This window comes from Corapipo altera, unplaced genomic scaffold (assembly GCF_003945725.1).
Source record: "Corapipo altera isolate COAL_440 unplaced genomic scaffold, ASM394572v1 61411, whole genome shotgun sequence".
Taxonomy (NCBI): Eukaryota; Metazoa; Chordata; class Aves; order Passeriformes; family Pipridae; genus Corapipo; species Corapipo altera.
The window spans coordinates 10,585,152-10,599,203 of NW_020884875.1; the positions used below are offsets into that span (position 1 = coordinate 10,585,152).

General features: G+C 42.0%; 1 protein-coding gene across 1 annotated transcript in view; it reads right to left on the reverse strand.

Annotated features, from left to right (window-relative positions):
* The window catches only part of CMYA5 (cardiomyopathy associated 5), a 53,383-nt gene that overhangs the window by 27,454 nt on the left and 11,877 nt on the right, over positions 1-14,052 (reverse strand). The window contains exon 2 of the mRNA XM_027634575.1: positions 583-11,074. Coding sequence (XP_027490376.1) covers positions 583-11,074 — 10,492 coding nt within the window. The remainder of the gene's footprint in view (positions 1-582; positions 11,075-14,052) is intronic.

The window sequence follows — 14,052 nt, forward strand, 5'->3', positions numbered from 1 at the left end:
AACAAGGCTATTTAAGCTTCTGAACAAATAAGAATACCAGCTTAGCAAGCCTAGGACTCTAGAAAATACCTTAATAAGATAGTCTCCCTTCAAGATCTCTGATAGGTGTTTAGGAATAGTTTTTATTTCATAGGGGGACCCCTGGTAGTCTAGTGGTTAGGATGCAGCACTCTCACCACTGCAGCCCAGGTTCAATTCCCAGTCAGGGAAACTCCCCCGGGTAGATGGAGCTCGTCAGCCCTGTAAGGCCATCCATCTAAGAGAAGGTCACTCTAAACAAACCTACATCCTGAGGACCTCACTGCCACCGTCCAAGCTCGCTCGGCCCCGGCAGATGAACCTTAGGATTAAAGGGTGGGCTCAGCTCAGCGCACACTGTGTCTCACCTAAAAAGTCCACTGCGCAGGCTCGAAGGGTAAAGACCTTTCCCAAATCTTCGTTCACAAAGACTGGCCATACTTATTTCACAGATACTGCAACTTAGCTTCTAGACTGCTCTTTAAAGCCTCTCCCCTTGACTACACAAGAGGACTGGAGAAATTAACCTCCTTAGCTCTTTTTCTTACCCAAATTAATTCTTACCTTCACCTTGGTTGAAGCATCATCTAGTGTTGTGACTTCATGGTCTGTGTGCTCCCCAAAAAGCTTGTCAATAGCAGATATTGGGCATTTGCAGTGGTAACAATATGTGTCTACTTGTGCTTTCTTCATTTCTCTTTGAGGGCTCTCAACTTGAGGAATGTTTGTTGCAGATTTTTCAGGGTACATCACCACAAAACCTGAATCTTCAAGCTCAACAAGTGTTCTTTGTTCTGGCTCATTAACAAATTCATAACTACCAACAGCATGCTCAAAAGAGTCCCTGTCTTCAAATAATAGCTCCTCATGTGTAAATTGGGATGATATTTCATCTTGCAAAAGTTCTTCTTGCGTAATCACATCATAGTCCATTGACTCAGCGAGATCTTCATAAATATCAGGGTGCTGCTCCTCTCTTTGAAAGTCTGGATTCTCTATTTGCTGAATGGTGGGGACACAGGAAAGGTGTTCCTGAGTATACTGATCATCTACACTGTCTTCAACAAATGGAATGTATTTTTCCATTTGAGCAACTGCTGCTATATTGTGCTGTTCTTCCTGCTTATTACCAGCTTCTTGATATGCAGCTCCCTGATAATCCACTAGTTGACTATATGCTTGTTGACTTGAATGCTCTGGCAACTCCTCAGTTGTTTCTACAGGTGCATTTTCTTCTTCTCTTTGTTCTGCGGTATCAGTTCTTGCACCTGAAAGGATTGTTCTGCTTCCAAAAGGAATGGCATGCATTGGTTTACAAATTGTTGCTTGAATGTCACTGTCAACCTGGATTTTGTCTCTCTTCACAACACCCATTTCTGGCAGAACCTCAGTTTTGACACATTGAACGTAACCAGATCCCTCCTGCTGCTTGTTCTCTGAATTCCAGCTCAAAATTCCTCCACTGAAGGACTCATCCTCTGGTGTCTGATCTTTTTGAGGCCCTATGGCCTTATTTGGAATTTCATCTTTAAGAATATATTTTTCAAAATACATTCCAGTTCCATCATCCGTGTCTGAATTCCTACTAGGGAAAGATGCATTAGAATTACCACTTTCCTCATCAGAGGGAGCCTCATCTTTTGTCTTTTCTCCTACTGCTTCTGCATAGAGGTCCTTGTATAAAAATGATAGAGCAGGTGGCTCCTCTAGAAGCTCTGGATTAATTGCAGCAACAGTGGTAGGGAACAAGAGAGATCGTTCTAGCACTCCTTCTTCTGAGTCAAAGAGTGGGGTCCCTGGTGACTTCCGTTCATCTTCTATGTTTGTAATGCTTTTACTGCTAGAATCAATTGATTTCTGCAGAGGTAAAGGTTTTGATGCATCTGCATAGGACTGCATTTTGCTTTCTCCTTTCATGGTACCATAAAAGACTTCATCCAAATCCTCAAGTAAGGAAAACTCTTCCAAAGTATCTACCTCAGTGCTTTCTTTAAAAGATTTGCCTTCTTCGACAGGTTCATTGGGATCTTCTGTCACAGGAGACAATGAAATTGGTCTTTCAAAATGTGGCTTAATTGGGGATTTGTCATCAATCAATGTATATTTTTCAAAATAATCCATATCAGCTGTACCATTATTAGGATCCAACACTGCATAATTACTGTTCTCTGGCAAAAAGGGATTTTCTTGTTGTGTTTCTCCGGTTTCCTCAACATTATCTTTTTTGACCAATTCTGGTATTTCATCTCTTGCAGTCTTTCCACACACTGAGCCTTCTGAAATCTTTGTGGTTCTTCCAGAAGCTAGGGCTCTGTGGTCATCATCAGCTAATTTTCTTTTAAACGAAGGATTTGTTTCCAAGTATTCTAATTTATCTGGCATCTGTTTACTTTCTTCTTGATCAACAGAAGAAACATGTGTAGGAGCATGAATATTGAGTATTTCATAACCTTCTGAAATTATATTAAATAGATCTTTCTGTTCAGTAGTCTCCAGAACACACTGACTGTCTGCTGCAGCACTTGCATGTTCCACTTCTTCCTCTTCTCCTCTCTGGTAATGTTCAGGCACTTCAGACACTTTGCCTATCTCCAGATGTTGCATTACTTCCACTTTTGTAGGTTTTACAGTACTAGTTTCATACTCCATAATGTTATCTGGACCTTGATTATCTCCTACCTGAGATGGTAAATCATACCTTTGTGTTCCAGGACTAGTGTCTGAGGACTTCCTGTGAGAAAATTCATTTGACACTGATTCAGAAACTCTAAATGTATGTCCCTTTTTCTCTATAGTCTCATCAACTGTAAGTTCTGTGCAACTTTCAGCTGGGAATTGTTTTGACCCAAAATCAGAAGCTTCATCTGGAGACAATTGAATTCCTTGCCTGTCTACATCTCCAGCCCTTAGCAGACTAATTGAGCAAGCTTTCACCTCTTCTACCAGCCAGCTAGCTAGCCCAAAAGATGGAATATCTGGGTTCTGCTTTTCATCAGAACTAGAGCCAGCAGACTGCATCTCTGCTGAAGAAAGCCTGTCCTTTTCACCAGAATAATGCTGATTTTTGTGTTTCACAGTTTCACAAAGAAGATCTGATGAAATAACTTCCGGATGCTCCAAGGTTGTATGCTTTTGGTCTTCAAAACATTGTTGCAATTCACGTCTGTGCTCTCCTTCAGTATAAACACATGAAACTATGTTAGATTGCTTTCTAGGCATGCCTGCTACATCAAAAACAGATGATGGAATATTTTGTTTCTCTTCATCATCAGTAAAAGCCACTGATACTGACCTTACAGGTTCTGACTTTCCAGGTAACATATGAAAAAGTACAAATGACTCTGACTCTGCTTGCTGGTCTGCTACAGCAGTCACCTCTGACTCTGTGGCAGACCTGTGGCCGACTCTGACTGACCTTGGCACTGTCTGCACATCAGGTTGCATTTCTTGCTCATCTTGCTCACCAGTGAATTTAGGGGAGCTTCTTAGCTGCTCTGGTGACAAATATTTTGTGTCCAGCAAACAAGATTCTGGGTTGTCTTGATCTTCTGTGTGCACTGGAGACATACTCTCTAACTGCACTGTCTTCAAGCTTGCTGTTTCAGGCAAACTGTGCTGAATTTTTTGCAATTGTTTTTCATCATGTGGTGGAATTACATGTTTACACTCTGATTGCACAGGCTGAGCAATAAGTGGCTCCATACTTTGCTTCTCTTGTTCAGCAAGGGACCATGTGGGAACCAAATATTCAGAGTCTGGTTTTGAATAAGGTAGAATTTCTTTCTGACATGTTTCATCACCTGAATAAAATGAAACTGAAGGTTCAGAATCCAATTTTGAAGGTACAGTCAAGTAATCCTGACTTTCTAGAGTTTCTGCTCTATCTGTAGAATGTGATAAATTTGATTGTTCAGATTCTAATTGTGTAGCTGTGTGGAAGTAATGTGGAGTTGGTTCTCTCTCTGCTTCAGGTAAAATTTTATGTTCAGCCTCTGACTTTGCAGCCACAGGCAAATGTAGAAGACTTTTTGTATTCTCTGCCTCTTTTCTCGGAAAAAAGGACCCTGACTCAGGCTGGGCAGTTTCTGAATGCTCTGCTTTACAGCAAGAGTAAGACAAATCTAAATGTTTGGGTGACAGGCCTCCAGTTACAGATGAGGACTTAGGGCTTCCTTCTTTGTTTGTTTCAGAAACAGCATGTGAGGCACCCAAAGGTACAGACGCTGTTTTTTCAGTAAGAGATGAATAAGATTGACTTTTTTTTCTCTTTGCTTCCTCAGTGGAAAATGATAAATCTTGTTGTTCAGTTTCCAGCTGAGTAGTTAGAGATGAAGTAGCCCCAGTGTCTTGCTTCTCAGAATGTCCTGCTCTCAGCAGGGCCATTTCACACTTTTCTGCTTTGTCAGTAGGATTTAAATCTGATAGTTTGAAGTCTGGTTGTGCAGTTCCCTGCTCCTCAGTCCTGACAAAGGTATATGATACAGCAGGTGCTTCTGGTTGAGTTTCAACATCAGAGTACTGCAAATTAATACATGGTAGTTCAGGTTGGGCCCCATCCCTCTGCTTTATTTCACCCATGAAATATGGTATCTCTGGATGCTCCAGCTGGGCAGTCTGTGGTTGCTCTGACTCACTGTAGGAGTACCATGAATCTGGTGGCTTCATTCCACAAGTCTCTGCTTTGCCAAGAGAGCATGACAAATCTGGATGTTTTGACTTTGGTTCTTCTGGTTGCAACTGCTGTGATTTTCTGGTGTAATGTGAAATAACAGAAGGTATGAATCCTGCTTGTGCAGTGTCCTGTTTTTCTGTTTTATCAGAGGAATAGAAGTCTGGAAATTCCCCTTCCAGTGGGGATATAGTTGATTCCTCTTCTGTGACATGAGGACTTGAAAACATTGGTTGTTCCAATTTTAGTTGTACTGTTTCCTCTGGATGTAATGTATAACTTCTCCTCTCCTGCTTGACCTCCAGCTGTGCACTTTGTTTTCCCTCACTAATAGACGGGGACAAATTTGTGCACAGTACTTTGCTCATGTCATCCAAGACATCTGAATGTTCAGACTCTGGTAAGCCAGCCTGTGATGGTTTTGTTTGTAAAAAAGGATACAACAAACTCTGTTCTTTCAACTCTGGCTGTGTTGTTTTATGAGGTTCTGCTGTGCCAACAGAGAAGGACAAATCTGCATATTCTGATTTTGCTTGGGAATTTTGCTGTCCTTCTCTTTTCTCCATAGAGCACTGAAACTCAGGGTGTTTTGCCTGCATTCCTGCATCTTCGCATTGTTCTTCTTTGCTGAAAGATGATGAAAAATCACCCATTTGTTCCTGCTCTGGCTGAATCTTCTCTTGCTGTTCTGTGTCAGTGGAATGTAATAAGTCTGGATACTCCAAATCCTCTTCAGCCATTTGAGTTTGCTGTGTTCCACCAATCGAACATGATAAATCCATTATTTCTTCCTCTGGCTGTATGATTTCATGGTCTTCTAATCTGCCAGCAGATAAATCTGAATGGTTTGATTTTGCATTTAAAGTTTCTTGTTCTATCTCACTAACAGAATGAGATAACTCTAGATGTCTCAATTCTGTCTGTACTTTCTCACCTTGTGCAGCTTTTTTGTAAGAATGCAAGAAGTGTGGCTTCTCCTCTTGAGCAGTCTGTCCTTGCTCTGTTTTACCAGGCCAGGATAATAGAACTGGTTTTCCTGATGCCAGTTGTGTAGTTTCTTGAGGTTTTGCTTTAGCAAAGGAATATGATAAATCAGGATGATTTGGGTCTGTTTTCACCATTTCTCTTTGCTCCACTTTTCCACTATGAGATGATGAATCCAGAGTTCCCTGTCTCTCTTTGGCAGCTTGTGGATGCTCTGCTCTGCTGGCGGACTGTCCCTCATTAGGGCATTCCACAGCTGTGTGCTCTACCCCTTCTTGTCCCACTTCAGCTGCTAGGGATGCCAAGTCTGGGTGGCCCAGCTCCAGCTGTGAAGGTGGAATTTGCTCCGTTTTGTCATGATCATACAATGCACCTGGCTCTTCCAACCCTGGCTGGATCATTTCCTGCACTTTGTCAATGGAACATGGTAGACTAGGGTGCTCAGATTTCAGCTGTAGTGTTTGCAGCCCCTCTACTTTGAAAACAGAGTAAAGCAAGTCAGGCTGCCCCTGCCCTGGTTCTGCCATTTTTGTTTCTGTTGAACATTCAGAAGGGGACAAATGTGAAATTTCCACTTCTGGCTGAACCATTTTGTGTTCCGCATTTCCAAAGGGGTAAATTTGATCAATTTCTTGTCGTACTCTTCGTTGCACCTCCGTGTTGTACAGAGGAGATATCACTTCAGTGTGCTCTGTCTCTGGTGGCATCATTTCATCATCTGGCCTATCGATGGAAAATGATAAATCTGGTTGTTCCAAGCCCTCTTGGCCATGTTTGAAATGCTCCATTTTACCAGGAGTATGTGATAACTTTTCTTGTTCTAACTGTTGCTTTGTGGCTTGCTGCTGCTTTTCTCTGCCAACAGAAAGTTTTCTGTGTTTCTGATCCAATGGTGCTGCTTCTTGCTGGTTTGTCTCATCAGTGGAATGTAACAAATCAGGATGCTTCATTTCCCATGGTGCAGTTTCTGGATGTTTCAACTCTATTTGTGCAGTTGCTGGAGAAACTCTTTTTTTGGCCACTTTAGGCAATTCTTGATGTTTAGAATCAAACTTTTGAGTTTCTTGTTCTTTGCTTGAATATTTTGAATCCAGCTGTGAAGTTTCTTGCTGATTTCTTTGGACATCAGAACATAGGAGATTTGGGCAGTGAGATTCTACTTCCATACTTGCATCTTGCGCTGCTTTGCCCAGGGTTCCTGGTGAATCCAGATGTTCTGATTGTTGCTGTATTTCTCCCTTGGAGTATGAGAGCTCTGGATGCCCTGACTCCTGCTCTACAGTGCTGCCTGGTTTTGGCTCACCACTGTCACATGAAAAATCTGGATGTTCCATCACTACTGCTTCAGCTTCTTGATGCTTTGAATGAACTGGTAAGGTTGGATTTTTCAATTTTTTTTCTCCTTCAGTTTCATAAAAAGAATATGACAAATCTGGATATTCTGAACTCATTTCCATTTCCATTGGAGCTTCTTTTCCACTGGAAGATGGCAAAAACATTTGTTCCAGCTCTGGATGTACTATTTCTTGTTGTTCTGTTTTTCCAATAAAACAGGAAAGAAATGGTTGTTCTGATTTTCGTTGCATTGTTTCCTCCTGTGTTTCTATACTTACATAAGATGTTTGTTCTGGATATGCTGGCTCTGTTTGCATTTCTTCTTGCATTTGTTTACTGAAAGAATACGGCAAAGATGGATGCACTAGCCCTGCTTGAGCTATTTCTTGCTGTGCCAAATTACTTTGGTCTATGACCTGTGTCATCTCTTTACCCCAATTTTCTGACAAATCTGAATGCTCTGTTTCCATTAGCACAGCTTCCTGTTCATCTCTTTCCTGCTGTTTCAGCTGTCTTTGTACTGTATCTTTTTTTTCCATTCTGCCAACAGAACATGATACGTCTTGCTTAGACACATTCAGTGGTGGTGTTTCTTGTTGTTGAGTACTAGCAGTGGAAAAGGAGGGAAAAGGCTGTTCCTGCTCCATATGTGTCATTTCCCAGGGCTTTACTGTGTCAGTCAAATGTGACTCCAGAAAGCCTGACTCCAATCCTTTTTGCATTACTTTTCCAGCGATAAATGAGAAATCCCTGTTTTCCGAAACTAGTTCTACATTTTCATGTTGCTCTGCTTCACTAATGAAACATGTTGGCTCTGGACCCTCTAAGTTTCTTCGTACAGCTTCCTGTGCTGTTTCTCCCTGGGAGTAAGAAGAATCTGATTGTTCCATCTTTGGTTGTAATACTTGATGCTGTTCTGTTTTGCCAGGAGAGTATGTTGTTTCTGGCTGTTCTGCCCTCAGTTGTGAGGTTTTATGTTGCTGTTCTCTTTTGCCAGGAGAGTATGTTGTTTCTGGCTGTTCTGCCCTCAGTTGTGAGGTTTTATGTTGTTCTTCTTTTCCAGTGGGATACGACCAAATTGGATGCTCTGGCTGAAACTGAGTAGTTTCTCCTTGCACTCCCTTGTCACTGGAATCCAGTTTACCTCCATGTTGAGAATCCTGCTGTACAGGCTGTGGTTTTCCTTTGTCACTAAAATATGCATCAAGAGAATTGTCTGGATCTGCTTGCAACAATTCTTTCTGCTTTGTTTTATTCATGGGATATGGTAAATCTGAAGGTGCTGTTTCCAGATACTCAGTTTGCTCTTTCTCAGCTCTTCCGGTGGAATCAATTATATCTGCATGTACCAACTGGAGTGCTGTAGTGTTTTCTTTCTCCACTTCCTTCATCAAACATGATAAATCTGAAGGTAGCAGAGCAAGCTCTTCTTTTTCTTCATATTCTCCTTCTTCAGGGAAATAAGATTCTGGCTGTTCCAGATCAAAGTGATCAGATGTTTGTTTTTCTGTTTCTTGCCTGGAAATTAAAAATTCCTGATGTTCCATTTCCAGCTGTGTACTTTCTGATTCCTCCACTACTTCCTCAGTTAAAGAAGAGTCTGGATCACCCATGTTGAGCTGTGCACTCTCTGATTCCACCATTTCTTCTGTGCAATATGATAAATCTGGGTGCTCTGTTTCCAGTTGTGCACTCTCCAATTTCTCCATTTCTTCCCTGGAAAAAGAAGAGTCTGGATGTTCCCTCTGTAACTGTGCACTCTCTGATTCCTCCATTTCTTCTGTGAAATATGATGAATCTGGATGTTCTGTCTCCAGCTGTGTGCTTGCTGGTTTCTCCATTTCTTCCCTGGAAAAAGAAAAGTCTAGATGCTCCATCTCCAGCTGTGCACTCTCTGATTTTTTTGATTCATCCTTGAAAAAAAATTCTTGATGTTTTGTCTCCAGTTGTGAACTCCCTGATTTCTTTGCTTCTTTTGTGGAAAAAAGCAATTCTGGATATTCTGTTTCCAGTACTGCACACTCTGATTCCTCTGTGTCTCCCCTGGAATATAAGAAATCTGGATGTTCTGTCTCCAGCTGTCCACTTGCTGGTTCCTCCATTTCTTCCCTGGAAAAAGAAAAGTCTGGATGCTCCATCTCCAGCTGTGCACCCTCCAATTCCTTTATTTTTCCCTTGGAAGAAGAGAAGTCTAGATGCTCTGTCTCCATCTGTGTTGTCTCTGGTTCCCCAATTTCTTTGCTGGAATATGAGAAATCTAGGTGTTCCATCTCCATTTGTGCACTTTCTGCTGGTTTGGTTTTTTCAATGGAAAAATCAGACTGACCGAAATCTACTGCTTTATCTATAGCTGAATTTTTCTGAGTTTCTTCTGTTCCTGTATTAACAGGATATGAAATGCCAAAATATTTAGAATCTATATTTTCTGGAATTGGTGGATTTAGTTTAATTGCCTGCTCATCTGTTTCCTGAAGGGATGAGGAAAAGTCTTGTTCGGACTTTGTTTGGTTCTCCAGATGAATATTTTGAGTTTCTGAGAGAGGGGTCTCTTGACCCTCTTTTCTTTCAGCAGAATGCATTAGACTCGAACTCTCAGATTCTGACAGTGCAGTTGTTGATAAGGGACACTTAATTTCTTGCTTCTCTGTTTCACCTCCAGAATATGGTAAAAGCACATTTTCAGACTCAGACTGTGCAGTTTCTGATGACTGAGGAATAGTATCTTCCTGTCCTGTTTCAGTTAGAGTGGAATATTTGGATTTAGCTGATGGAGCACTAGGTAAGTAAGGCTTCTGTCCTTCCCTCTCAAGATGTTCTGACATGGATACTGTAGGCAAAATATGCTGAGTATTTCTATCTGCAGAATTGGGCTGAAATTCCTGCTTTTTTGGTTCATCCAGATGACCTGATGCTGTCAGCATGGATTGGTCTGTATTTTCAGCTGAGGGAAGTGGTACTTGTTTCTCATCAGACTCTAATGACCTGGAGATTGTTGGCTCTGTAACTGATGTTTTGGCCACAGGTGAATGACTTAGCTGATTCCTGGCTTCTTTAGGAGGGAAGGACTTCAGGGAATGTCCTGGTATCTGATTTGCACTCTCCAGAAGAGATTGTCTGTCTTTTCTTTCCTCATGTTGAAAAGTTCCTTCTTTCATTTTAATAGGCTGAATATTTTCAGATGAAACTTCATCTTTCTTAGTAAGATGTTTTTCAAGAGGTGATGTTGGTGAAGAAAAGCTTTGATTTGTGTGTCCTATGAGTTGCTCTCTTTGCTTCCTTCTTCTCTCTGATGGTGTTTCGAGAATTCTACTTCTTGCTCCCTGAAAAGATTTTGGACGTGTTGCTTCTAAGTGTGAACTGAACTTCTGCAATCTTTCTTTTACTGATGTTTCAAGGAACTGTTCAGAGTCTCCTGAAACTGAGCTACTTCTCCGTATTCTGGTTTTCTCCGATGTTTCAGGGAGTGGACCACTCCCTCCAAAAATTGAGTTGAACAGCTGGATTCTAGCTTGTACTGGTCCTCCGAGGATCGGACCAACTTTTCTCAGTCTGCTCTCCCTAAATATTGATCTTATAGGAGCACGTTTTACCGGCTCTTCTGTGATGTTCTCTAGATCCCCTTTGTTGTCCAGCATTTCTTCATCTGTGTCTTGCACTTCTACCTGCTCAACATTCAACACAGAGGCCTGCAGATCTCCTAGAACAGTTCTTGGTTCTTGCCTCTGCATTCCAGATGAGTCACGTTTTTTATTGCTCTGGCCTCCCTTCCGGCTTGTAGCCATCGGCACCCTGTTTGAAGATTTTCGTGTCCTTTTCCGAACAATTTTACCTTCATCCATAACAAAGATAACTTTTCCTGGAGGAGAACCTACTGGTGAACTTTCCATACTGTAAAGATCAGAAGTGGTACTAGTTTCTGAGGTCCAGGGAGTAGAACATCTGCTCGAGCTGGTCTCCCAGGTTATTCCACTGTCTTCACTTTGACATGTTACCATAGAAAAGGAGGGGTTAGTCATGATGTACTGAAGCTTGGGTTTCACATCTTCACTTTGGATAAGATCTTTTAAACTGCATAAAAAAAGAACACAGTGAAAAAAAAGAAAGCTGTAAAAACACACAAGAAATTAAATTATTGCTGTAAAACCTAATTTTTTTCATTACCGCAAAAACACTTTTCAAAGTTGTAAAAATACTGCACAAGCAGAAATTTTGAAGTAGAAGCATAAGAAGACTCCTATTTCATGTGCCAAATATATTTTAGATGAATTTGTGTAAAATTGCATGTTGCAAGGTTAGTTCAATGAAGGGGAGGTGTTTAAATGCTTTTGACAAAGCAGGAAAAACAGTCTTTGATCTAACTTTGTTTTGCCAGTGTGAGATTGAGCTAGTTCTGGGGCTGGTCTCCAGCAAATATTTATTTCACAGTATAAATGAAACCTTGTACTAAACACTTAGATACTGTCAGTGTTTTAATAGCACCACACTGGCTTTGCACAAGTGTGAATCATTATACATGATACAAGGAGTATATATATACATATATATATACTAGTATATCCACTAGTTTGATTCTGTCTTCTCATATGTTTCATCCCCTAAGCACTCTCAGTATTTAACAAAGTAATTTGGAATACATTCAACAATTAAAAAAACCTGAACTCTCCCCAAATGAAATAGCAAAGTTTCATAAAGCTAGCTTTAAACTTTATGATGTATAATCAATACATTATCATATGCTGCAATCAAATTTTTCAGTTAAAAGAAAAGGCTGGAGAAACAATTTTCAAGGAAGCTTTAGAAAGGAAAATGGTCTTCAAAGTAAGAGTGTAAAGACTAGCAAAAGCAATTAGAAGAATTCTACTTCTTGCTCCCTGAAAAGATTTTGGAAGTGCTGCTTCTAAGTGTGAACTGAACTTCTGCAATCTTTCTTTTACTGATGTTTCAAGGAACTGTTCAGAGTCTCCTGAAACTGAGCTACTTCTCCGTATTCTGGTTTTCTCCGATGTTTCAGGGAGAAAAAGTAATTAGAAGACATAATATGGCTGGGGAGGGGGAGTATTTTTAGGGTACCCTGGGAAACAACCCTTGAAAAAAAAGGAGTCCAGGAGGGATGGACGTACTTCAAGGAGCAAGTTTTGAAAGCACAGGAGCAGGCTGTCCCAGTGTCCCGAAAGGTGAGCCAGCGGGGAAGATGACCAGTATGGCTGAACAGGGAGATTTTGAAAGAAATTAGGGTAAAGAAGAGAGCCTACCGATTATGGAAAAAAGGGCTGACTACTCAGGAAGAAATTAGGAATATAGTTAGGTCATGTAGAAAGAAAATTAGAGAGACAAAGACGCAACTTGAACTGAATCTTGCCACCTCTGTGAAGGATAACAAAAAGTCCTTCTACAGATACATCAATAGCAAAAGGAGGGGCAAGGAAAACCGCCATTCTTTACTGGACATGGACAGGAATATTGTTATCAAAGATGAGGAAAAGGCTGAGGTATTTAACACCTTCTTTGTCTCCATTTTCAACAGTAAGACAGTGTGGTGAGGGGAAAGAGTTTTCCCCCTGAAGTTATAAAATGGTAAATCCCCAGGGGGTGGTGACCCTTGAAGTTTTGAGCCGATGAGCGCTTTTGCAAAATATAAACATATCACAAGCAGACCGGAAGAGAAAGGTAGTTGTAGTTGTTGAGAGAGGTGGCCATGTTCTGAGGCCACAAGGAGAAGGGGCGCCCAGCCCCACAGGGGGCTGAGGGCCCCCCCCAGCCCCGGTTGGGGGCTGCAGGGACTTGGAACACTGTAAGACTGGGCTAAGTGTCCGTAGCTGAGCCGGGGGATGTTTCTCCACTGTGAGCCGCAGCAGAAGATACTGAAAAACAGCGGCAGAACAGCAGTGGACGGAGAAAGTGGTAGAGAGTCAGAAGAGATAAGACCAAGGAGCAACAACAGGCATGCAGCAACACAGAGAGAACTCCTGGAAGAGAGAGCCGAGAGAGAGCCAGCAGCAGAGAGAGAATTAGGCTCTACAGAGAGAGAGAGAAAGTTGGGGTAAGAACTGAAACAAAACCCCAAACCCCTCTGAGACTTCCAAGAGAGAGGAGGAGGATGAACTCTTACTTGAAAGAGTCTTGAAGTGCTACAGCACTGCAGAAAGGAGCTGAAAAGCTCCGAAGGAATGCAGAGGGGGTGACCTTGGCCCCCCCACTGCTTGAGGCAGAGCACAGGAGCTCTGCAAAGGGGCTTGATTCCCCTGAAGATACGGGCCATCATGAAGACCCCTGAGCTTCGTTGATATGACCATGGTGAAACGACCTTGTCCAGGAGAATGTTGCCCACAGAAGATAAGACCATCGCTTGGAGACGAGTGGCCGAGAGGGCTTGGATACCCCCTCGTGTGTACTGGCAGAGATCCAGTTACAGCTGCTGCATGGAAGAGAGAGAGAGATAGACTGCTACTCTGAAGAGAATGCTACTCTGAAAGTGGAAAGGATCCTTCCTTCTTCCCTCCTGGACTTTTATTTGGAGGGGAGAAGAGGTTTGATCCATTGTAAATACTTCTATGTCATGGTAGAGATAGCTAAAATTGTATATAATGTATTGTAGTATTTATTTTGTACAGTCATTGTAATATATAATCCCGTTCCCCATTTTGAGTCTCGTGTGGTGTCTGGAAAACCCATCTCACCCTGGGTTGAGATGTGGGAGGGGGCTTGGACTAGAGAATTGGATTTTGGGGCTCTCAAACCATGACATATTTGGTAGCAGAGGATGGTTACAAACCTGTCGTTCTCCTGAGGACAGCTGGCCTCTGAAGCTTGTAGAAAGAGATAAGAATCTGAACAGCCCCCCTGTAATCCAAAAGGAAACAGTTAGTGACCTACTGAGCCACTTGGATTCCCACAAGTCTATGGGACCAGATGGGATCCACCCAAGGGTGATGAGGGAACTGGCAGAAGAGCTCACCAAGCCACTCTCCATCATCTTCCAACAGTCCAGGTTCACTGGGGAGGTCCCAGATGATTGGAGGTTGGCGAATGTCACGCCGATCCACAAA